The following is a 23,766-nucleotide window of genomic DNA, read 5'->3' on the forward strand; positions in this document are numbered from 1 at the left end:
TACATTGTTGTTTATTTAAAATTCGAAGCACAATAAAGAACAAAAAACTTATTTTAATTTCATTTAAGGGTGCACAGCAACGAAGGAAGTTGTTGTCTTCTTATTCCAAAATTGTCAAACTTACGAACCCAATCCTGCAATAACGGGATTGTAAAATTAATCAAACTTTGTTGTAAATTGCTTTGTGGACAATACTTTAGGGGATGAATAAAAAAATATTTCGAAAGTACCCGTAGTTTTGAAGATACTAAATTGTCTGTAACAAAAATCTGGGTGCAAAAGATCTGGTTGATGTGCACCGTTAAGCTATTTAAAAACTGTCATCCTTGTTTCGATTGAAGTGTAGATTATCTCCAATTAACATGATTGAGCTAATTCTATGAATTTAAGCTTGAAAAACATAACAAATATAATGAAAATATAGATTTTATGACTGTTTCAAAAATATTTTTCCCGTTTCCCGGGAAATTCAAAACCCGGAAATTTGGACGCCCTAGTTATCGCGATTTTTCGAAAAAAAGTTTTAATTTGGGGAACAATGTTGCACTCTGAAAAATAACCATGCAAAACTAAAAAAACACGAAATCTTGAAATTAAATTTTTTGTTCTTAATGAAAAAATGACCCTGCTGGGTTATTGTAGATTCGAAAAGAAGGGGAAATTTTTTTTTTAGTGTTTGATGAAAAATAGGTTTTTTCGGAATTTTTAGTACGCCATCAAATCGGGCATCCAATTTTACATAAAAGTCTCTTTGACACCAAATTCCTATCTCATCACCTTTTCAGGCTGAAAATTATTGAAAACACCTATTTTTTCGCATTTACGTACCGTATCGTACCGTCCTTCCGTCACGAGATATTAAAAAAAACGGACCTCGGATTCGTGATCAGCGACTAGGGCGTCCAATTTTCCCGGGTTTTGAATTTCCCGGGAAACGGGAAAAATATTTTTGGAATCCCGGGAATTCCCGGGATCCCGGGAAATTTTTGAATCAGTAATAAAATCTATGTTTCATTACATTTTTTATGTTTTGAAGCTTAAAATCATATAATTAGCTTAATAATATCAACTGGTGATAATCTTCACATCAATCTAAACAAAGACGACAGTTTTAAAATAACCTTAAAGAATTTTTTTTTTGTGTTTGCTGTGTTTAGGATTTTAAATCCACTAATATTTTTAATTCCAGTATGATTTTTTTTTGTTTGCGAATCAAATTACATAATTCTTGAGTTTTTTTTTTGAAAAGGTCCAATAAGCTTTTGTCTTCCATATGTTTATAGGACCGATTAAAAAAAAAATTCTGGAATTCTTTTATATTTTTATTTCTTCTATACATATTTTTATATGACATGACTAAAACAGCTTAAAAAAAAATGATTTTATATGTCTAAAAAACAAAAAACAACATAAATAAAATGATATAAGTCAATGTTAAATTTCAGATAAGTTTTGAATTCATTGTTTTATATAAAACATATTTTACAAATTATCTTCAAGTTACTACCGCCAACCGAGGAAAAATCAGAATTACAGTCTAAATAGGTACATGAGATTTTAGAGCAATACATTTGGAAGTACAAATTGTTTTGTTCTGTTCCTGTTTTAACCGAAGTCTTCTAAAACGTCATTCAATTATTTTTTGCTTTAATAGCTGTCTTTTTTCGTTACATTTGTACTTATTTGCCCTAGATGCCGGTGTTTGATTATAAATAATTTGATATGAGATTGTTTTTCTTTCAAATTTAAAATCGAAAATATAGGGGAACTATGCCCTTTCTCAGCCTATTTCTATTATCGGCCTATCAGAACTTTGATCATGAATTACAGCTTTCCGAAAGTGTTTTTGACTGTTCCAAAGTAATAAATAGCGCAAGTAAAAGTGAGCAAGCAACTCTACATTGTTGATACATCAGAAAATGTTGATTTAATAGCGGAAAACGGCAAAAGTGATGAGAATTGGTCGAACGGCTTAGAGTGATTCAAATGGGTATATTTCCCCTACGTAAATATATCCAGTCTTTAAAAAAAATAAAATAAAAGAGAAAAAAAATTAAAGCACTAGGCATTTTGCGGACCTGTTAATAAAATTATAATATTTTTTCCTAAAAAGCCAATTTAATGCTAAGATTTGCTGAATAAAAATTTTAATTCATCTTACCGATTACTCAGTATTCAACTGTTCTACTATTTTCACAACCAAATCTGAATTTCCAGACCAAAATATGATATTTTTTTCAATTTCGGGAATTCCCGGGACAAATTATAGAAAATCCCGGGATTCAGGAATTCCTGGTTTTGGAAAAATCCCGGGATTTTTGTCCCGGGAATTCCCGGGATGGACGCACTATCAGCGACAAAAGTTACATCTTAGAACAAAGTTTTACGCGAATCGAAGAGGGGTCGGGGCAACTGCTGTGTGAGTTGGCGGAGAATTACCCTATTCTTTTATGAATAGTCGTTTTGCAATAACTTATAGAATGTACTTTGTCTGTAAATTGATCTTTTTATCACACATAAAAGTTTTATCAAAAAATGTCATGTTTTGACCAAGCTATAGACGATTTAGGTTCTCTTGGAAAAGTGATCAGTTTCATAACAAATTGCTTATTTTTTTTTGCATTCAAGAATTCGATTTTATGCCGTCGAAAAGAGCTTTCATCCTTAGTCATAAAAACCAATTTTATCGCTTGAATAGACACTTTTTTATCTAAAGCTATAATAAAATCACTGAATGAAAGCTGGTTTTGCTACATGGAAAATTTTCACTTTCCTGCTTCCACTCAAGAAGAAAGAGACAAAGCAATTATCCACCTTTATTATATTACCTCTTTGACGTGTTGCTAATCGAGCTGTTTATTCCAGTGTTCAATAGTCAGCCAATTAGACCTCTTGATTTCTATCTCCACGAAAATTTAACACCTTTCTTATGCAAATTTTTCTTCCATCTTAACGAATCTTCCAGATGACGTGAACCACGGCGCAACCCAACTCAACGCAAGGATGCGTTTGTTCAAAGCCAAAAAGCTCCCAGATATCGCCAGCGCAACTTCGGAACCTGCCAGCACTTCAGAACCCGCAGCAGCTTCCAGTGGCAACCCCCTGACCCGTAATGACATTATCATTGCGAGCAGCGCCCAATCAGCCACGGCTGGACCACCCTCGCCGGCAGTGACAGTGCCAACCGACAACTCATCAACGTCAACGCCACCGCCACGGGTGACAATCTCATCGACAACTGGCAACACTGCCGGTGGTGACAGCGGGATGGCCAGCGCCACAACGCCACATGCGAATGATAAAATTTGCACAATTAATAACAAAACCGAGAATATTAGATTATCGTCGGAGATGGCACGCAATCAGGGGCTGGTGGGGGCGGGCTTCAACGGGCTGTCGGGCCAGCCGCATCCGATGCATCATCAACTGAAGCAGCAGCCCGGGAACATCAACGGTACGGCAGCACTGGGACCGCTAATTGGCAGGAACGGCATCGGTGAGTCACGAGGGATTGAGGGGTAGATAATTTGTATTTGAGGGTTTCGGGCTTTGGGGGCTGATTTTTCGGTAGTTTGTGTTGACATGAAAGTTGGGCTGAAAATTTGATAAAAATTAGTGAGGTTGCAATTGGTGGCCAGCCAGAGTGACCGCGGTTTGCGAATTTGGTTGGCATCGGTTTGGTGATTATGGCTGATGAGGAAAATTGGGCAACCAGAGAACAACAAACAAAACACTGAAACTGAATAAATTTAAAACTGAACTGCTTAGTAGTTGAACAACAAAACAACTCAAAACAAAACAAGAAAATTGATAAACTATGCAAAAAAAACAAAAAAATAAAATCTGATCTGATATAAATTTACACATACAAATCAAAACGTTTGAAAGAGGTGCTAAACAACTAAAAAATCAAACCATTAAATAAAATCAGTAGGAAACTTGATAATGGATCGAAAGAGACCTAAGAAATATGAAACTTAAAGCATTCAATGCACTGACACAAAACACATTACAGCATAACTGGAAAAAAAATTAGGAATGTAACAAGTGTACAATTTTTTTTTAAAATATTGGATATTGAACAAAAACTAACAGAGAGTTAAAATTGAGTAAATCTGTAAATAATATGCAGTTCCGGCTGTGTATACTTATCTGAGATTGCATGCATTTTAACCGGTTAATGCACAGAATGAAATATTTCACATTATTTCATGAGATACGAAATTGAAAAATATAGATTTTTTAAACCTTAAAAATGTCAGTTTTTGATGTTAAAAAAAAGTTTTTATGGTTGTCCATTCCTGAAAATATTTGAGAAAATTTCCATTTAAATTGCCTTTGAAACATTGAACAATAGACCTCTGGTTGCAGAAAAACAGCGAATAAAAGAAAAAGAAACAAGAAAATTGAGGTTTTCTAAGTCTCATCCAAACAGCCTATTATTTTCTAGTATCAATATCTCAGAAACTAATACACTCAAAACCCGATGGTTTGGCACCAACTGTTGTCAAACGAACGGGGTCACTTTTTAGTTTGACACCCCTTTTACACGGAGTTCACACATACTACCATACGTTTGTTTTGATAGTGTACGTGAGCGCCGTGTAAAAAGAGACAGTTCGTTACATTTTAGTTTGACTTTGACCAACCATCGGGGTACAAACCAACAAAATTTCAACCGAAAAAGTGACCAACCACCGGGGGTCCGATTTTGAATGTTAAAAAATGACAAATTTTTAAATCTTCTGATCACATCAAAAAAACATTATTTTTGAATCAAGACTTTCATTTTAAAAACGTCAAATATTCATTACTACGCCATTTTGAAATGTAAACACCAAACCGAAATGGGTAATTCTCTACCAACTCACACGAAATCGGGAAAAGTTGCCCCGACCCCTCTTCGATTTGCGTGAAACTTTGTCCTAAGGGGTCCAGGTGTAGGAGTCGTCTCCCTGGGTCCTGTCTCGGTGGAGTCGCTGGTAGGCAGTTGGACTAACAATCCAAAGGTCGTCATTTCGAATCCCAGGGTGGATGGAAGCTAAGGTGTAAACAGAAGTTTGCAATTGCCTCAACAATCAAGCGTTCGAACACCTAGTTTCGAGTAGGAATCTCGCAATCGAGATCGCCAAGGCAATGCTGTAGAGCGAATAATTAGATTTGATTTTTGTCCTAAGGGGTAACTTTTGTCCCTGATCACGAATCCGAGGTCCGTTTTTGATATCTCTTGATGGAGGGGCGGTACGACCCTTTCCATTTTTGAACATGCGAAAAAAGAGGTGTCTTTCAATAATTTGCAGCCTAAAGGTGATGAGATAGAAATTTGGTGCCAAAGGGATTTTTATGTAAAATTAGACGCTCGATTTGATGGCGTACTCAAAATTCAGAAAAAAACGTATTTTTCATCGAAAAAAACACTTAAAAGTTTTAAAACCTCTGCCATTTTCCGTTACTTGACTGTAACATTTTTTGGAACATGTCATTTTATGGGAAATTTAATGTACTTTTCGAATCTACATTGACACAGAAGGGTCGTTTTTTCATTTAGAACAAAAATTTCCATTTTAAAATTTCGTGTTTTTTCTAACTTTACAGGGTTATTTTTTAGAGAGTAACAATTTTCTACAAAGTTGTAAAACAGACAATATTTTTTTTTTGATGTATAAACATAAGGGGTTTGCTTGTGACCATCACGAGTTATCGCGATTTTACGAAAAAAAAGTTTTGAAAAAATTACATTTTGCGTTCTCTTTGTTTCGTCGTCCGTGTCTGTCGCGGGTGACGATGAACGGCCATGATCGACGACGACCAACTTTTTCAAAACTTTTTTCCGTAAAATCGCAATAATTTGTGATGTTTATAAGCAAACCCCTTATGTCTATCTATCAAAATTTTTGTAATTGTCTGCTCTACAACTTTGTACAACATTGTTTTACTCTAAAAAATAACCCTGCAAAGTTAAAAAAACATGAAATTTTAAAATGAAAAAAATTGTTCTAAATGAAAAAATGACCCTTCTGGGTCAATGTAGATTCGAAAAGTACATTAAATTTGCCTTAAAATGACATGTTCCGAAAAAAATTAAAGTTGTGTAACGGAAAATGGAAGAGTTTTAAAACTTCTTTAGATTTTTTTTCGATGAAAAATACGTTTGTCGGAATTTCCGCTCATCACCATTTCAGGCTGCAAATTATAGAAAAACACCTCTTTTTTCGCATGCTCAAAAATGTAAGGGGTCGTACCGCCCCTCCGTCACGAGATATCAAAAAAGGACCTCGGATTCGTGTTCAGGGACAAAAGTTACCCCTTAGGACAAAGTTTCACGCAAATCGAAGAGGGGTCGGGGCTACTGCTGTGTGGGTTTGGCGGAGAATTACCCAAATATGACACCAAACCGATCACATGCCAAATTTGTATGGAGCCTTTTATGAACGAACCAATGACACAAAATGGCTTCTTTGGTCATAGGGAATGCACATTGCTCCCCAGATTTATTTTTTTTTTTCGAAAGGCTTAGAAAATTTTCATCATTTTTTTCTTTTTTGACTTTGATAACAATTTGAAAATTAAGCGCAACATTTTTAGCCCTGAAACAAATTTGTTGATTCTGAAAATTCAAAATTGTTTTAAAATAAAAGAAAAGAAAATTTTACAAAAGTTCAAATTTTAACTTAGAAAATCGAACCAATTGTTTGCGAGACAATTGTACAAAAAATATTTAGCATAAGCATAAGCATAGGTGCCCACCCGCAGTTGCTACTCCGTTATTGACCAGGACCTCCAGAAGTTACATCCACGAGCCGTGGAAGATGAGTGGGTGCTATCTTTCCTCGCTTCGCAACTTCTCAAAGGCCCCTATCATGCTGATCAATACCGGCGCCGGCCACGACCAGTGGTAGAGTCACGGGAAGTGGATGGGAATGTTAGTCCGATACTTGAGTGATAGAGACCGCCCAATCGACTGCTTCTCCGACAAAGTATCACATGAGTTTTGAGGGGTTAGTAGATGGGTATGAGGTCAGGATTCACGAGTGGCAGTGATGTGACCATGAGCATTTTGTTTATCGGTTGAAATTTTAAATCTTAGGCAGCCGGCTGCGGAAAGATAAATAATTGATTATTTAAAAGTTTGTTTTAATCGAACGCGTGCCAACCGAGCAGTAGCGCTATGGGCTGGACTTATCAATATATTTTTACTGTTTGTACAATTTAGATAACGCGAGCAAATTTCAAAAATAGTAAATAAATGACGCTTTACTCTTCATAAAATCGATAGATTGATGAATAAATACTAAAACTGAAAGTTGGAATAAATTTTTACGATCATTTACGACGAAAATTATCGCGAAAAAACCGGACTGTGCGTCCCAAGAAGCACTGCACTTATGAAGGCATTATTCAATTATTATGACCAATCACCCCATGCACACAAACAGCGACACAAAAGAGACGAAAATTATCACGAAAAAATAGGACTGCGCGTCCCCAGAAGCACTCAATTGTACAAAAAATATTTGAATAAAAACGAAGACTAATTAGATGACACTGAGAAATGATAATTTTTCACAAAATTTAAACTTAAAGAGGTTGCACACTGGGAAAAATTTGACCTCGCTTCTGTTTCACAACAACCAGCAATCCGATCAACAAAGTTTGAAAAGATCAGGAAATTTTTTAATGAAAATATTCTAAGCAAGAATGCCTTTCCTTCATAAAGCATTTTTTTTAAAAGAAATGTTACCTTAAAATGCCTATAACTTGAAAACTGTGCATTTAACAAAAAATTAAAGATAAATTAAAAAAATAATTGTTTGCTCTACAGCATTGCCTTGGCGTTCTCGAATGCAAGATTTCTACTCGAAACTAAATGTCCGAAGGCTTAATTGTTGAGACAATTGAAAACCTCTTTTTACACCTAGGCTTCAATCCATCCCGGGATTCGACCTGACGACCTTTGTATTGTGAGTCCAATTGCCTACTAGCGACTCCACCGAGACAGGAGCCCAGGCCGACTGGGTGAGAGACAACCACGCTTACCCCTACACCACTGGTCCCGGTAGTTTGAAAAGTCATTTTTGATTGCAAATTTTATTTTGCACCTAAACATAATTTTTAAAGTTTTGTTTTTTTATGGACCTGAACTGAACTAAATATTAACATTGCAAATGGGCGTAGATAACTATAATTTTAATTGATAACAACCACAAAAGAAACTAAAAAATCAAGGAGCCTCGCCTCTCGCTATTGCTAATAAAATAATGTTGCCCACACGTTAATTAAGATTTTTGACGTTGGAATTATTTCATAAATTTATTTATATTTTTCCAAATATAGTGAATTCAATGAACTTCAATAAATTTAAATTTTGACTGTTTTTGTTCTTGATTAATTAAAAGATTCTTAATAAAAATTAATTCAATTAAATTATAAATGTTATTGGACTGAAATTGTGTTTGAAAAAATTACGAAACTTTAAATTCTTTTTGCGACTTAAATTGAATCAAACTGATTTTGTTGATGCTATTGTACCTGAAATAATGCTAGCTTGAAGTAGTTTAAGCTTAAATTCTAAATGTATCTACAATTTTAGTTATATGCAACTAAATCTTTTAATTAGTTCATTGACCGGAAATCCACCGCAGCCGGACAAGGTGTCAAACAAAATTCCCCCCAATCATCAATTACGATCGCACCAGCAGACGCGCGATATTCAATCAAGTCCAAGTTCATTTTCCTGTCCGCGGCTGGCTTGGAGGTGGCATTTGAATGTGGTTCGACTGGCTTCAACGCCCAAGTGCGTGTGCGTGGTGCACTTGCAACGATCCATCGCGACTCCGTATCATGGCGTCGTATCTCGGAGCACAACATACGGGCCTAATTAAAGGTGAACAGTAGGGTGCCCAGAATATGGGCAAATGTTTCAAAACCTCGCTCCACAAGCCGAAAACTGTTCCCTAGGGTATTCTAAGCCTCTGTGCAAAATTTGAGCGAAATCGGTCAACATTAACCCATTGATACTCGGGCATGAAGTTTGTATGGGAAAAATCGTCAAAATGTATGGAGAATCGGCACAGTTTCGTAATACTCCCTGTAGGTGGCGTTGCGAGTGTCCAAAGTTTGCCAAACGTGAGATTCTAATGTGAAATTTAATGCCCAACAATTTTGTAGAAGAGTGCAAGACGATCCGAGTTAACCCCAAAAAGTTATTAGCATTTTAGTGAAGTGGTCTCCAACCGACATGACCAAAGGGCCTAATCCGGTATTGCCACTAAGGAAAGCAAGCATAAAATTGTAATTTTGAGATATTTTTTGTAAAACAATGAAAATAAAATCATCAAAATATGAATAAGACTAAATCGATCCAGCTGAATCCGAATTTAAAGGTTGATAGACGAAATTTTCAAAGAGACGCAAGACATTCAAGATGGCGGCAAAGATGGCGGCTGTATAAAAACCCTTAACACAAAGGGTATTATGCGACCTACAAACGACTACTCAAATTTAACTAATCTTGGGGCTCTAAACACGATTAAGACCACTACAGACTTCCAAACAGACAATGTTATTCAAACCAAGATGGCGGCCAAGATGGCGACTGTATAGAAAATCCTAAACACAAAGGGTATTATGCGACCTGCAAACGACTACTCAAATTTAACTAATCTTGAGGCTCTGAACACGATTAAGACCACTACAGACTTCCAAACAGACAATGTTATTCAAACCAAGATGGCGGCCAAGATGGCGGCTGTATAGAAAATCCTAAACACAAAGGGTATTATGCGACCTGCAATCGACCACTCAAATTTAACTAATCTAGGGGCTCTAAACACGATTAAGACCACTACAGACTTCCAAACAATGTTCCAGACAATGTTATTCAAACCAAGATGGCGGCCAAGATGGCGGCTGTATGGAAAACCCTAAACACAAAGGGTATTATGCGACCTGCAATCGACCACTCAAATTTAACTAATCTAGGGGCTCTAAACACGATTAAGACCACTACAGACTTCCAAACAGACAATGTTATTCAAACCAAGATGGCGGCCAAGATGGCGGCTGTATAGAAAATCCTAAACACAAACGGTATTATGCGACCTGCAATCGACCACTCAAATTTAACTAATCTAGGGGCTCTAAACACGATTAAGACCACAAAAGACTTCCAAACAGACAAGGTTATTCAAACCAAGATGGCGGCCAAGATGGCGGCTGTATAGAAAATCCTAAACACAAACGGTATTATGCGACCTGCAATCGACCACTCAAATTTAACTAATCTAGGGGCTCTAAACACGATTAAGACCACAACAGACTTCCAAACAGACAAGGTTATTCAAACCAAGATGGCGGCCAAGATGGCGGCTGTATAGAAAATCCTAAACACAAACGGTATTATGCGACCTGCAATCGACCACTCAAATTTAACTAATCTAGGGGCTCTAAACACGATTAAGACCACTACAGACTTCCAAACAGACAATGTTATTCAAACCAAGATGGCGGCCAAGATGGCGGCTGTATAGAAAATCCTAAACACAAACGGTATTATGCGACCTGCAATCGACCACTCAAATTTAACTAATCTAGGGGCTCTAAACACGATTAAGACCACTACAGACTTCCAAACAATGTTCCAGACAATGTTATTCAAACCAAGATGGCGGCCAAGATGGCGGCTGTATGGAAAACCCTAAACACAAAGGGTATTATGCGACCTGCAATCGACCACTCAAATTTAACTAATCTAGGGGCTCTAAACACGATTAAGACCACTACAGACTTCCAAACAGACAATGTTATTCAAACCAAGATGGCGGCCAAGATGGCGGCTGTATAGAAAATCCTAAACACAAACGGTATTATGCGACCTGCAATCGACCACTCAAATTTAACTAATCTAGGGGCTCTAAACACGATTAAGACCACAAAAGACTTCCAAACAGACAAGGTTATTCAAACCAAGATGGCGGCCAAGATGGCGGCTGTATAGAAAATCCTAAACACAAAGGGTATTATGCGACCTGCAATCGACCACTCAAATTTAACTAATCTAGGGGCTCTAAACACGATTAAGACCACTACAGACTTCCAAACAGACAATGTTATTCAAACCAAGATGGCGGCCAAGATGGCGGCTGTATAGAAAATCCTAAACACAAACGGTATTATGCGACCTGCAATCGACCACTCAAATTTAACTAATCTAGGGGCTCTAAACACGATTAAGACCACAAAAGACTTCCAAACAGACAAGGTTATTCAAACCAAGATGGCGGCCAAGATGGCGGCTGTATAGAAAATCCTAAACACAAAGGGTATTATGCGACCTGCAATCGACCACTCAAATTTAACTAATCTAGGGGCTCTAAACACGATTAAGACCACTACACACTTCCAAACAGACAAGATTATCCCTCTACAACCCAAGCCCGCCTGCAGACGGGCTTCGATTTAAAAAATCGGCAAAAATCCATTGTTCAACAAATTTTTGATCTTTAAAAAGCATTGGAAAGAAGAACACTTAAATTTTAAAAACTGTGTGGGTTGGAAGTACTTGATTAATGTGACTTCGTCAATGTTTTTAAAAATGTATTTTTTTAGAGGTCAGCTTTTGCTGTGTTTTTGACTAACATAGACTTTGAGTAAAAAGAAGTATGCAGTAATTTTTCTAGTGCCCCAGGCTATGCCTCTAATCATTTATTTACAATTTAGATGATTATGGTGCCATTACATAGCAGAAAATGTTAAAAACATGCAAAAAAAATAAAAAAGTTACGTTAAAACATGAAAAAATTAAATAGGCAAAATGTAATGATAGGAGGTGGTAGAATATGCGAAATACTACCTAAAACAAACATAAACTTAACAAAATAAATGTAAATTAAAATACTTAAAACGAAACAAGGAAAATATAAAACAAGAGAAGTAAAGTTTTTCGTAGAAAAAAAGTTGCTCAAAATGACCTCCTGAATACGAGAAAAATAATAATATTTTAAAAAAAATTGGGCAGCAAGGGTTATTTAAACCAAGATGGCGGCTGTATAGAAATTCTAAACACAAAGGGTATTATGGGACGGTCAGCTACAGCCCCGAAGAATGTGGATTGACCTGAATAATAGTTTAAGTAAAATCGATTATTTAATATAGTTTTAGCAATTATAATAACACTTTCTTCTGTTACGGGCTTCTATGCTATCTTAAAAAAAATAATCTCCTTGAAATTTAATAAACATTTCAATCGAAAATTTGAATTTGGCTTCACAAGTATTGAAGAAATTATTTGAAATGAATTGTTTTTAGTTTTTTTAGTATTTCAGAATTTTAATGATTTAGTAGTTCAGTATTTGAGTATTTAAATATTTTAGTACACTCAATCCCCGGTAGTTGGTCACTTTTTCGATTGACACTTTTTAAGTTTGTACCCCGTTGGTTTGACAAATTCGAACTAAAAAGTGACGAACGGTCACTTTTTTCATGGGACTCACACATACTATCAAATAAAATGGTAGTAATTGTGAGCTCTGTGTAAAGAGTGTGACAAACTAAAAAGTGACCCCTTTCGTTTGACAACAGTTAGTGTCAAATCATCGGGATTTCAGTGTGTTTTAGTATTTTAGTATTTTAATATTTTAGTATTTTAGTATTTTAGTATTTTAGTATTTTAGTATTTTAGTATTTTAGTATTTTAGTATTTTAGTATTTTAGTATTCTAGTATTTTAGTATTTTAGTATTTTTGTATTTTTGTATTTTAGTATTTTAGTATTTTAGTATTTTAGTATTTTAGTATTTTAGTATTTTAGTATTTTAGTATTTTAGTATTTTAGTATTTTAGTATTTTAGTATTTTAGTATTTTAGTATTTTAGTATTTTAGTATTTTAGTATTTTAGTATTTTAGTATTTTAGTATTTTAGTATTTTAGTATTTTAGTATTTTAGTATTTTAGTATTTTAGTATTTTAGTATTTTAGTATTTTAGTATTTTAGTATTTTAGTATTTTAGTATTTTAGTATTTTAGTATTTTAGTATTTTAGTATTTTAGTATTTTAGTATTTTAGTATTTTAGTATTTTAGTATTTTAGTATTTTAGTATTTTAGTATTTTAGTATTTTAGTATTTTAGTATTTTAGTATTTTAGTATTTTTGTATTTTAGTATTTTAGTATTTTAGTATTTTAGTATTTTAGTATTTTAGTATTTTAGTATTTCAGTATTTTAGTATTTTAGTATTTTAGTATTTTAGTATTTTAGTATTTTAGTTTTTTAGTATTTTAGTATTTTAGTATTTTAGTATTTTAGTAGTATTTTAGTATTTTAGTATTTTAGTATTTTAGTATTTTAGTATTTTAGTATTTTAGTATTTTAGTATTTTAGTATTTTAGTATTTTAGTATTTGAGTATTTTAGTATTTTAGTATTTTAGTATTTTAGTATTTTAGTATTTTAGTATTTTAGTATTTTAGTATTTTAGTATTTTAGTATTTTAGTATTTTAGTATTTTAGTATTCTAGTATTTTAGTATCTTTTTGTTTTTTTTATTTTTTTTATTTTTTTTGCCATCTTGGCCGCCATCTTGGTTTGAATAACATTGTCTAGAACATTGTTTGGAAGTCTGTAGTGGTCTTAATCGTGTTCAGAGCCCCAAGATTAGTTAAATTTGAGTAGTCGTTTGCAGGTCGCATAATACCCTTTGTGTTTAAGATTTTCTATACAGTCGCCATCTTGGCCGCCATCTTGAATGTCTTGCGTCTCTTTGAAAATTTCGTCTATCAACCTTTAAATTCGGATTCAGCTGGATCGATTTAGTCTAATTCATATTTTGATGATTTTATTTTCATTGTTTTACAAAAAATATCTCAAAATTACAATTTTATGCTTGCTTTCCTTAGTGGCAATACCGGATTAGGCCCTTTGGTCATGTCGGTTGGAGACCACTTCACTAAAATGCTAATAACTTTTGGGGTTAACTCGGATCGTCTTGCACTCTTCTACAAAATTGTTGGGCATTAAATTTCACATTAGAATCTCACGTTTGGCAAACTTTGGACACTCGCAACGCCACCTACAGGAGTATTACGAAACTGTGCCGATTCTCCATACATTTTGACGATTTTTCCCATACAAACTTCATGCCCGAGTATCAATGGGTTAATGTTGACCGATTTCGCTCAAATTTTGCACAGAGGCTTAGAATACCCTAGGGAACAGTTTTCGGCTTGTGGAGCTGGGGGTCATTTTTTCTGGGCACCCTAGTGAACAGTCGTCGACCGTCTAGCCGATGGAATCGCAGTGATTAATATTTCCAATAAGCCGTCGCTGTGAAAAGGGCGATCGATATAAATAATGACGTGTGCGCCGCGACAAGAATGTGATTATGATTAAGGGTGGGCGCCTTGAAGTTTTTGGGATGCAGTAAGGCGGAACTTGACCACGTGGTGTGCTATTGATTGGCATTTTTCGAGCTCTACAAGCTATCGACAGGTGGCCGATACTTTTGCTTGTTCATAGAAACGGAACCGTTTTCACTTTTTTTTTTGTTCATTGTTAGTAAAACAACATATTTTTCAGTTTTTTGTTTCTCTCTATCCACTGTCATAAAATTAACGATCGATTGCCTAACGAGCGGGGTATTTATTTAGACAAACGATGCATGCTGAAACGTGTTTTTTCACGCGTTATGATTTTGAACTCGGAGGTGGAGTCGAAGGTTGGTGCGGGGAATTTGAATGGCGAATGATAGGACGGATTTTACAATTAGTTCTACCTTTTGAATAAAAGATTTTAATCAGAATTTGGCACGTAAAACAAACAGTCCATAATGGTGAACAAACAGAAGTAATTGGAGGAATTTTTATGTTTATCAATATTTATACAAAAGTTCATTTTGTGTTGTACAAAGCGATAGATCAAAATTGGAAACAGTCTATTGATCGAATCTTTTGTGAGGTATGTAGTTATGGTTCAATACAGCATTCAATTGAAAAGAAAATGATAAAAAAAAACTAATTAAATATTATAATTGCACACTGCAGTATTTACTACAAATTCAAATCAAATAGAATTCATTTAGTAAAATAAATAACCTTCAGAAAAAAAAATTCCGGTCGCATGTTTGTTATGGCGCTGTAATGGTGGCAGTATCTGAAACAGTGATGTAAATAATACAACTGAGTTTTCATGAGGAATTTTGAAAAATTCGCTCTCTACTTTTTATTTTACTAAAACTATCTGGATCATTATGAATACAGAACATTATTGATGGAACCCCAGACTATGATGCGAAGTGATTTATTTTGAAAACATTTATCTTGTATAATTTTTTGTTTTTTATTGGCAGTTTTATGCTTGTTCCTCATCCTTCAATGATTATAATCTTTTGTTTATCTGCTGTTTTTCATATTTTTCTAAGGCGTAAAATTTTCCTTGGTTTTGATTTTCACGGGAAACGGGAAAAATATTTTTGAATCCCGGAAAAGTTTGAAAATCGTCATAAAAACTATGTTTTTTCATTATATGGGTCATTCCAGGTCAACTGGGTACACTTTTGGACTCGACCTCACCGATTTGGACCAAACTTGGAGGGAACGTTCATCTATCGGACAATTTTTAAATCAATGTAAACCTCAAATTGAAATCTAGAGTTTTTTTATTAGGTCCTATGAACATATGAAAGACAATAGTTTATTGGTCCTTTTCAAAAAAAAAACTCTGGAAATGAACTTTTGGCGAGATACAGCGATTTTACTGAAAAAAGTTTGATTTTGCGGGGCACTTGGAAGTACATGGTGTACTTTTCAACAAAAAGGGATGAATCCCGCATAGTTCGGTTTTTATATATGTATGTAGGACAGAGTGTTCCGGAAAATCAAACTTTTTTCAGTAAAATCGCTGTATCTCGCCAATAGTTCATTTTAGTTTGAGGTTTACATTGATTTTTATGTAAAATTGTCCGGGGAACACGATAGTGATAAAATAATAAAAATAAAAATATAAGGAATTGGTCAAAACTGAATTTTAATATTTAATATTTAACATAAAATTTAAGGGGGCATTTAAGGGTTAAAATTTTATTTTTGTCGAAATCCTTGGATGATATTCTATAAAATGCAACCTATAGAATGTCTTTTGCTCAAAAAGTTTTAAAGTTATGATTAAAAGAAAAAAAAGTTTTTTAGAAAATCGTAAAAAAAACAGGACGGTGTTTTTTCTAACTTTTTAGGGTTATTTTTTAGAGTGTCACAATGTTCTACAAAATTGTAGAGCAGACAATTACAAAAAATTATAAACATAAGGGGCTTGTCTATAAACATCACGAGTATTCGCGATTTTAAGAAAAAAAGTAGTTTTTCAACACCCAGTCTTTTTTGAATATACAAAACAAAATAGAACATATTTAAAGCGCTAGGCATTTTGCGGATCTATAAATGTTTTATAATTTTTATCGATTACTAAGAATTCAACTGTTCTTTGTTTCCTTTTTAATTTCGGAAATTCCCGGGACAAAATATTTAAAATGCCGGGATTCTGGAATTACCAGTTTTGGAAATTCCGGGAATTTTGTCCCGGAAGTAGTCGCAATATATTTTTCTAGTATTTTTTCGATTTTTTGAGTTCATTTTTCACATTTTTGGTATAAATTTAAACCATCAAGTTTATCTGGAAAATTTTATGGAAATATAATCTAGGACATTATAGAATATACTACCTACTATTTTTTACATAAAATAATGTGAATTTTGGATTATAGTTTTTTTTAAACATTGACAAAATAAAATAAAATAATCTGACATGTTTTATAAAAAAGAAGGGTTTTTCGTTTTATTGCTTTTTGAAGATTCAAAATTGGGAAGCGGCCGTGGCTGACTTATTACGGTGTTCGCTTTGTAAGTGAATGGTTCTGGGTTCGATTCCCATCTGCTCCCAACGAGAAGGTTAAGGACAAAGAAATTTGAGATGATGAATATTTGAACGAAAAATCAAAGTCGCTCGAGGCGGGGTTCGATCCCCCGTCCTTTGGATTGGTAAGCAAAAATGCTAACCAATAGGCCATGACGACTTGATAAGCGTGGACTGGAATTAGGCATGCTGTTTCAGAGAGCGAGTTGTGGCGCTATAACCACGGCTTTAACGCTTGTGATGTTTCAATGCATTCTAATGCAATGGCGCACTACAAAAAACAAGAAGAGTGCTAGGCGTCATCTAACCTAAGGCACTCTCCAGGATCCCTTCGAAAGATTGGCTGCGCTAGGGTCTGATTAGATTAGATTAGATTAGATTTTGAAGATTCAATATTGATTTAAAAATGGGTTTTGCCAAACTTTTAGATCGAAGCCTGTCTAGAAACGGAGCTTAACGGTGCACATCAACCAGAGCTTTTGCCCCAAGATTTTTTACAGGTATTTCAGGACTTCGAACAATCGATATAACTTTTTTTGCATTCCCTAAGGTACTGTCTACAAATCGATTTACAACAAAATATGCCTAATTTTACAATAAGATTGTTTCAGGATTGGGCCCGTAAGATTGACAATTTTGGAATAAGAAGACAACAACTTCCTTGGTTGCTGTGCACCCTTAAAGGATTTTTAGTTAACTTTGCGGCAACGGTAAGGGTTACCATGTTGCCTAGGGTGTTTCAGCCGAACAAAAATTTCTCAGATTACGGCAAACAGAGGTTTCCCTTGTAGAGGATACCCATAGGGACTCTCATGCCAAATATCAACCCATTTGGTTGAGAATTGGCCTGTCCCCAGCGAGTTGAAATTTACATGGAAATTCCTATGGGATTTTTGTGTTTTTCGTTCATTCGTTCCTACAGGTCTGGGGACAACATGGATTCACTCGGAATAAAGACAGGTGTGTAGGGGATGGTCCAATGAACACATTCCAGAAGGAATTAGCGTTGTCCATTCTGTACCCAAGGTGCGCATTGGATCGACGTCCGGTGTCTCCAAAACCAACGATTCATCCTTCAAAAGCATCGCATTTCCTTAGTATGCTATGACGGCTAGGTGAAAACCACGACGCCCTATATCAGACGGTGAACACGTGGAGAGGCATCGATTGCATTATTTTTACAAAATCATCTTGCTACGTTATTTAGTAGAGTTGAAATCCTTACAGGAACATTATTAATTATAATTTTATTACTTTAAAGAATGTTTCTGAGCCAAAACTTCAGTGTATGCTCTGCCACGGACTGGCTGCGCTTGTGTTCGATTAGATTAGATTAGATTAGAAATTTCAACTCGCTGGGGACAGGCCAATTCTCAACCAAATGGGCTGATATTTGGCATGAGAGTCCCTATGAGTATTCTCTACAAGGGAAACCTCTGTTTGCCGTAATCTGAGAACTTTTTTGTTCGGCTGAAACACCCTAATGTTGCCAGATACATCTGACAGTTAGTAAAAAGAATGTATTTTTTCCGAAATAAACAAAGTGCCATTAAATCAGTCTAGAAAACGAAACCGGCAGATTGAAATATACGAATAATACTATCAGAGAAGTTAAAAACAAAAATGATAAATCCATATAAAACATTAAAAGTAAAAAAAAAACATTTTTAATAAGGTGTAAACTTGTAAAGATCAAAAATTGCTCAAAATGATCGTTTGACCAATTTTTTGAAAATCTCAGAAAATAATCAAATTTACAGTCACTCCTTCAACCACAGTTTCAGTTTTTCACTTAACAAACAGCTCTTTTCTAATTGCACTGGACTAGAGCGTCCAATTTCCCGGGGTTACAAAATTCCCGGGAAACGGGAAATTTTCAACAAATTTCCCGGGAAATCCCGGGAATTCCCGGGAAATTTTAAATTTACCGAAAATTGTTCTGATCCTGGTTTTGATTAATATTTTGCAACAAAATTGTTTAGAAAAGCAACTATAATGTTCAAAATAAGTGTTAGGTTCAATTAATGCCTTGGCTGCTTGTAAAAAAACATATAACTTCAAGAAAATATGAAAAAATTTCTTTAAGCTGTCTTTCAATTCGTTCAAAATATCAAAAAATAATTATTAGTATTTTGTTTTGATAAGGATTAGCTAGGTATTATTTTTTTAATCACAGTGTTTGGAAAGTGAGTAAAATGAATCCATGCTTTAAAACGATAAAATTGCTTTTGAATACGTCTCTGTGACCAGTTTGAGAGAATATGATAAAGAATAATATTGATAATTTAGTTGAAATGAAAAAAAAATCATGCAGCAAATGTGTTTTTCATGGCAAATCATTGAAATGGAAAAAATAGAAAATATGTTTTTCATGACAAATATTTTATCCAGAACAAATCTTACTGGTTTGAGCTCATGAATAAATAGATAAGCATAAACCCACCTAAAAAATGTGCTATTCACTTGAAATACCATTTTTATGTAATCACAACTCAAAGTTTTCAAATGTTTGGAGCGAGTATTCGATATACATTTGCATTTTATGGGCACTTTTATGTATTACGATGTAGTTTTTTTAATGATTGTTTAATGATTCGGCCTAATAAATGACTTAGGTTTTAAGAATTTTCATATCAAAAAGTAGTTTAGTAGTTTCATATTTAAACCTCTTACGTCCTTGGTAGCTTTAGTGCTCTATAAATTTTCAACTTTTAACTGTAATTTCTCGAACACTTTTAAGAAAATTAACATTTAATGATACCCATTCAATTTTCTATCAATTTGGTCGTGGTAAACATAACGTAAAAAACAACTCAATTTTGATCTTTGCAGGAAGAAGTACCTCATTTTCAAATAATATAACAACAATTTTTGTTTAAAAAGCATACCAAATTATAATAGTTTATTTTCATTCCATAATATCGTAATTTTCGTTTTCCAACAAATAAACAAGGTCTATTCCCAGTTGTGAATGCTTCAGAAATTAATACCATTTGAAATAAATCTTGACATGGAATTTTCAGACGAACTGATAAGTTCAATAATAGCAGTAAATTGAATTTAATGAAAAAAAAATTGAGTTCTTTCATAGTTCTTTCATTATTTTGTTGTAAGTTTAAACAAATGTACCAAAAAATTAAGAAAATGTATACTTCCCCTTAAATTTCGGGAATTCCCGGGAAATTTAGAAATTTCCCGGGAAACGGGAATTATTTATTTTCGGGAAATCCCGGGAATTCCCGGGAAATTTTTTCCCGGGACGGGAAATTGGACGCTCTACACTGGACATGTGCTCATTAAACCACTTTCCAGTGCAACTGCTGCAGTTCACTTCTACCCGCAGTAGCTGCTAATGACAAGTCGCACAACCGAGCTTCACCTCATCACCAATTACCTGAGCTTGCTCTGCTACGATGGTCCAGCACAGCTCCTGGCTAGCTGCTGCGAAACGCAAGTCACTGAGGTTCTATTCCTCCGGGACTATTTATAGGATCCCGGACCGTGCAGCCGGACTTTGAGACATTAAAGCACGTGCCTCTTTTCAGCTCGTTTGACAAATCTATGCGCCAACTAGGCTGCGTTGCATTTTGTGCCTTAACAACATCTCACTGAGCGTTGTACGCCTCAATTACTACCGGGCTTAATTTGCAGAATCGTCGTCGTCGTTCTGCGTTCTGTGATTGCGATTCTGCGGCTCGCAGCAGCAGAATCTTCTTTATGTGCACAACAAATTTACAGTACGACGGCCAAGGAAGCTAATCGGAGCCAGTCGTTGGTGAAAACGGTCTCGGTGGGATTGCTGGGTGCTGCATTTGGGATTGCGGCCAAGTTCAAGATTTCAGGCCCGACGACATTGTAGCTACAAAGTTGCCACTTTACCAACAAGTCTGGCGTTCAATAGCTCGGTGCGATGAGCACTCCCGAGAATTGGATGGTCTGGGCGTGGACGAGAGTTCTGCGACTGTGGGAATGTGGGAGAAACTGAGGATTTTGGGCAAAATATCTATGATTTCATTTTATTAAGACAAAACATCAAGAAATATTTAATTAATTTTTACCTTAAATGAAACTCGAGATTTGCATCCACCAAAACTACTGAAAATCCCATAGCGCGGAAAAACGAGACCCCGCAGCTACATTAAAAGAGGTCCTTCGGAAGGCCAAAAGGGTGGAGGCCCCCGGAAGAAAAATGAAAATTTATTAGCACTTTGGCCACGAGAGCCAAGGTTCAGGGGGGGGCCCAGGTTGGCCACAAACCGTCTGAAACTGACCGCAGGCACTCGCAACGTTATCTCTCGGTCCTGAAAAGTTCGCTCGTGACCAACACCAAACCAGAGAGGTGGACCCGTGGCAACTTTGGCACGTGCAAAAATCGGTGCAATTTATGAGCCACTTTTGCAATTCTTTGGCTTTGCGCGCGGGGTAATCTGGCCACTTTTTAGTCGGTTCATAAATCAGTGATTTCCCAACCGTGGTGTGATGCTTTGTGAGAGTGTGATTGTGTGTTGTGTAAAAGGGAGAGTAAGTTTGTATATTTTTAAACCTTTTATGTTTTTAACCTCAAACCACACATTGATTTATAAGTTAATTTGAGATAAAAACGCACGTGTGACGCACGCAAGACTAACATTTCATAAGGGCCAACCATTCAATATCACGCCCTTTTGAAATTTTAGTCTTGATTCAAAGAATGAAAATATTGTTTTCGAAAAGATTGGAAATTTCATGAATGTTGAAATTTCGGACCATTAGTTACTGAGACATCGGCATTATTCGGCACTTCAATTTTCCTATTTCTATTTCTTTAAGCCGCTGTATCTCAGCAACCAGAGGTTGCTTCATTTTCAATGATACTTAGACAATTTTATGGCCAATTTTCTGCACTTAACAAAATATTTTCAGAAATGATCACTTATGGGCACTAACTTTAAAAAAAATCAAACTTTCGTTGATTATATCTTAAAATCAAAACAATTTATGTTTTGATTTTTTTTCAAAATCTCGGCGGCAAATTCTATGGCTGGGTTTTTGTCCCCTAAAACATATCAAAATATTTCAAAAATCATAAAGCACAATATTTTTGGAAATTGATTTCAAAAAAAATTAAATTAAAAAATCGGAATTTTTTCGTGTATCTTTATTTTTCTGAACAGTCCTCATCAATACCTACAACTTTGCCGAAGACACCAAATAAATCAGAAAAGTCCTTCAAAAGTTACAGACTTTCAAGTATTTACGTACCATTTTTGTATGGACAGCTGCCAAAATTGTATGGAGACTTGTATGGGTGAACCAATGACATAAAATGGCTTCTTTGGTCATAGGGAAGGCCCACACAAAACTTAAGCCAAATAAAAAAAAAGGTTCAAAATCGGCCGATTTTGAAAAAAAATTACTCAAATATTTAATAGTTGAGCAATTCTCTACCAAAACCGGAAATGGATTTTATTTGTATTTTTTGATTTGGCTCAAACTTTGTGGGGGCCTTCCCTATGACCAAATAAGCTATTTTGCGTCATTGGTTCACCCATACAAGTCTCCATACAATTTTGGCTGCTGTCCATACAAAAATGGTATGTAAATATTCAAACATCTGTAACTTTTGAGTGAATTTTCTGATCAATTTGGTGTCTTCGGCAAAGTTGTAGGTATTGTTGAGGACTTTTGAGAAAAAACAGGCACACGGAAAAAAAATTGCAGATTTTTTAATCAACTTTTTTTCACAAAAACTCAATTTCCCAAAATACCTATTTTTTGATTTTCGAGATTTTTTTATATGTTTTAGGGGACAAAAATCCGCAACTTTTGAGCCATAGAGAAACATGGTCAAAAAATCTGCCTCCGAGTTATGATTTTTTGAAATAATAGTATTTTTTTGGAAAAATCGAAATTTCATGCAAAAACAAATTTGATGTAATTGTTTAATGCAAAATTTAATTTGCAATCGAAAACTACTCTACAGATTTTTTGATAAAGAGCTCCGTTTTCAAGATATAGCCACCGAAATTTTGATTTTAGCGAAATATTTGCAGTTTTTCCATGCCATGAGTTGACCATTTCCGAAAATATTTTTTTTGAAAAGTTCAGAAAATTTGTATAAAATTGTCTAAGAGACATTGAAGATTGGACCTCGGGTTGCTGAGATACAGCCGCTTTAAGAGAAAGAAACACGAAAATTGAAGTTTTATAAGTCTCACCAAAACAACCCACCATTTTCTAATGTTGATATCTCAGCAACTAATGGTCCGATTTTCAATGTTATAGCATGAAACATTCGTGAAATATTCAAATCTTTTCGAAAAAATTTTTTTGAAAAAAAGTAAATCAAGACTAGCATTTCAAATGGGCGTAATATTCAATGTTTGGCCCTTTAAAAATGTTAGTCTTGATTTGAAAATTTTCAAAGTATTTTTTCATGTTTTAACATTGAAAATCGGACCATTAGTTGCTGAGATATTGACATAAGAAAATGGTGGGTTGTTTTGGTGAGACTTAGAAAACTCCAATTTTCATGTTCTTTTCTCTTTCTCTTTTTGTATCTCAGCAACCCGAGGTCCAATCTTCAATGTCTCTGTGATAATTTTATGGCAAATTTTCTGAACTTTTCAAAAAAAATATTTTTAGAAATGGTCACTCATGGTCAAAATTTTTAAAAATCGAAAAACTGCAAATATTTCTCAAAAAATCTGTAAAGTGGTTTTCGATTGCAAATTAAATTTTGCATTAAAAAATTACGTCAAATTTGTTTTTGCATGAAATTACGATTTTTTCCAAAAATCACTATTTTTTCAAAAAAAATTTGACCGTGTTTCTCTGTGGCTCAAAAGTTGCGGATTTTTGTCCCCTAAAACATATCAAAAAATCTCG

General features: G+C 34.8%; 1 protein-coding gene across 1 annotated transcript in view; it reads left to right on the forward strand.

The window, feature by feature from the left end:
* LOC6052487 overlaps positions 1–23,766 on the forward strand; it is a 170,880-nt gene that overhangs the window by 65,277 nt on the left and 81,837 nt on the right. The window contains exon 2 of the mRNA XM_038250136.1: positions 2,966–3,496. Coding sequence (XP_038106064.1) covers positions 3,004–3,496 — 493 coding nt within the window. The 5' untranslated portion in view covers positions 2,966–3,003. The remainder of the gene's footprint in view (positions 1–2,965; positions 3,497–23,766) is intronic.

Source organism: Culex quinquefasciatus, chromosome 2, assembly GCF_015732765.1.
Source record: "Culex quinquefasciatus strain JHB chromosome 2, VPISU_Cqui_1.0_pri_paternal, whole genome shotgun sequence".
Taxonomy (NCBI): domain Eukaryota; kingdom Metazoa; phylum Arthropoda; class Insecta; order Diptera; family Culicidae; genus Culex; species Culex quinquefasciatus.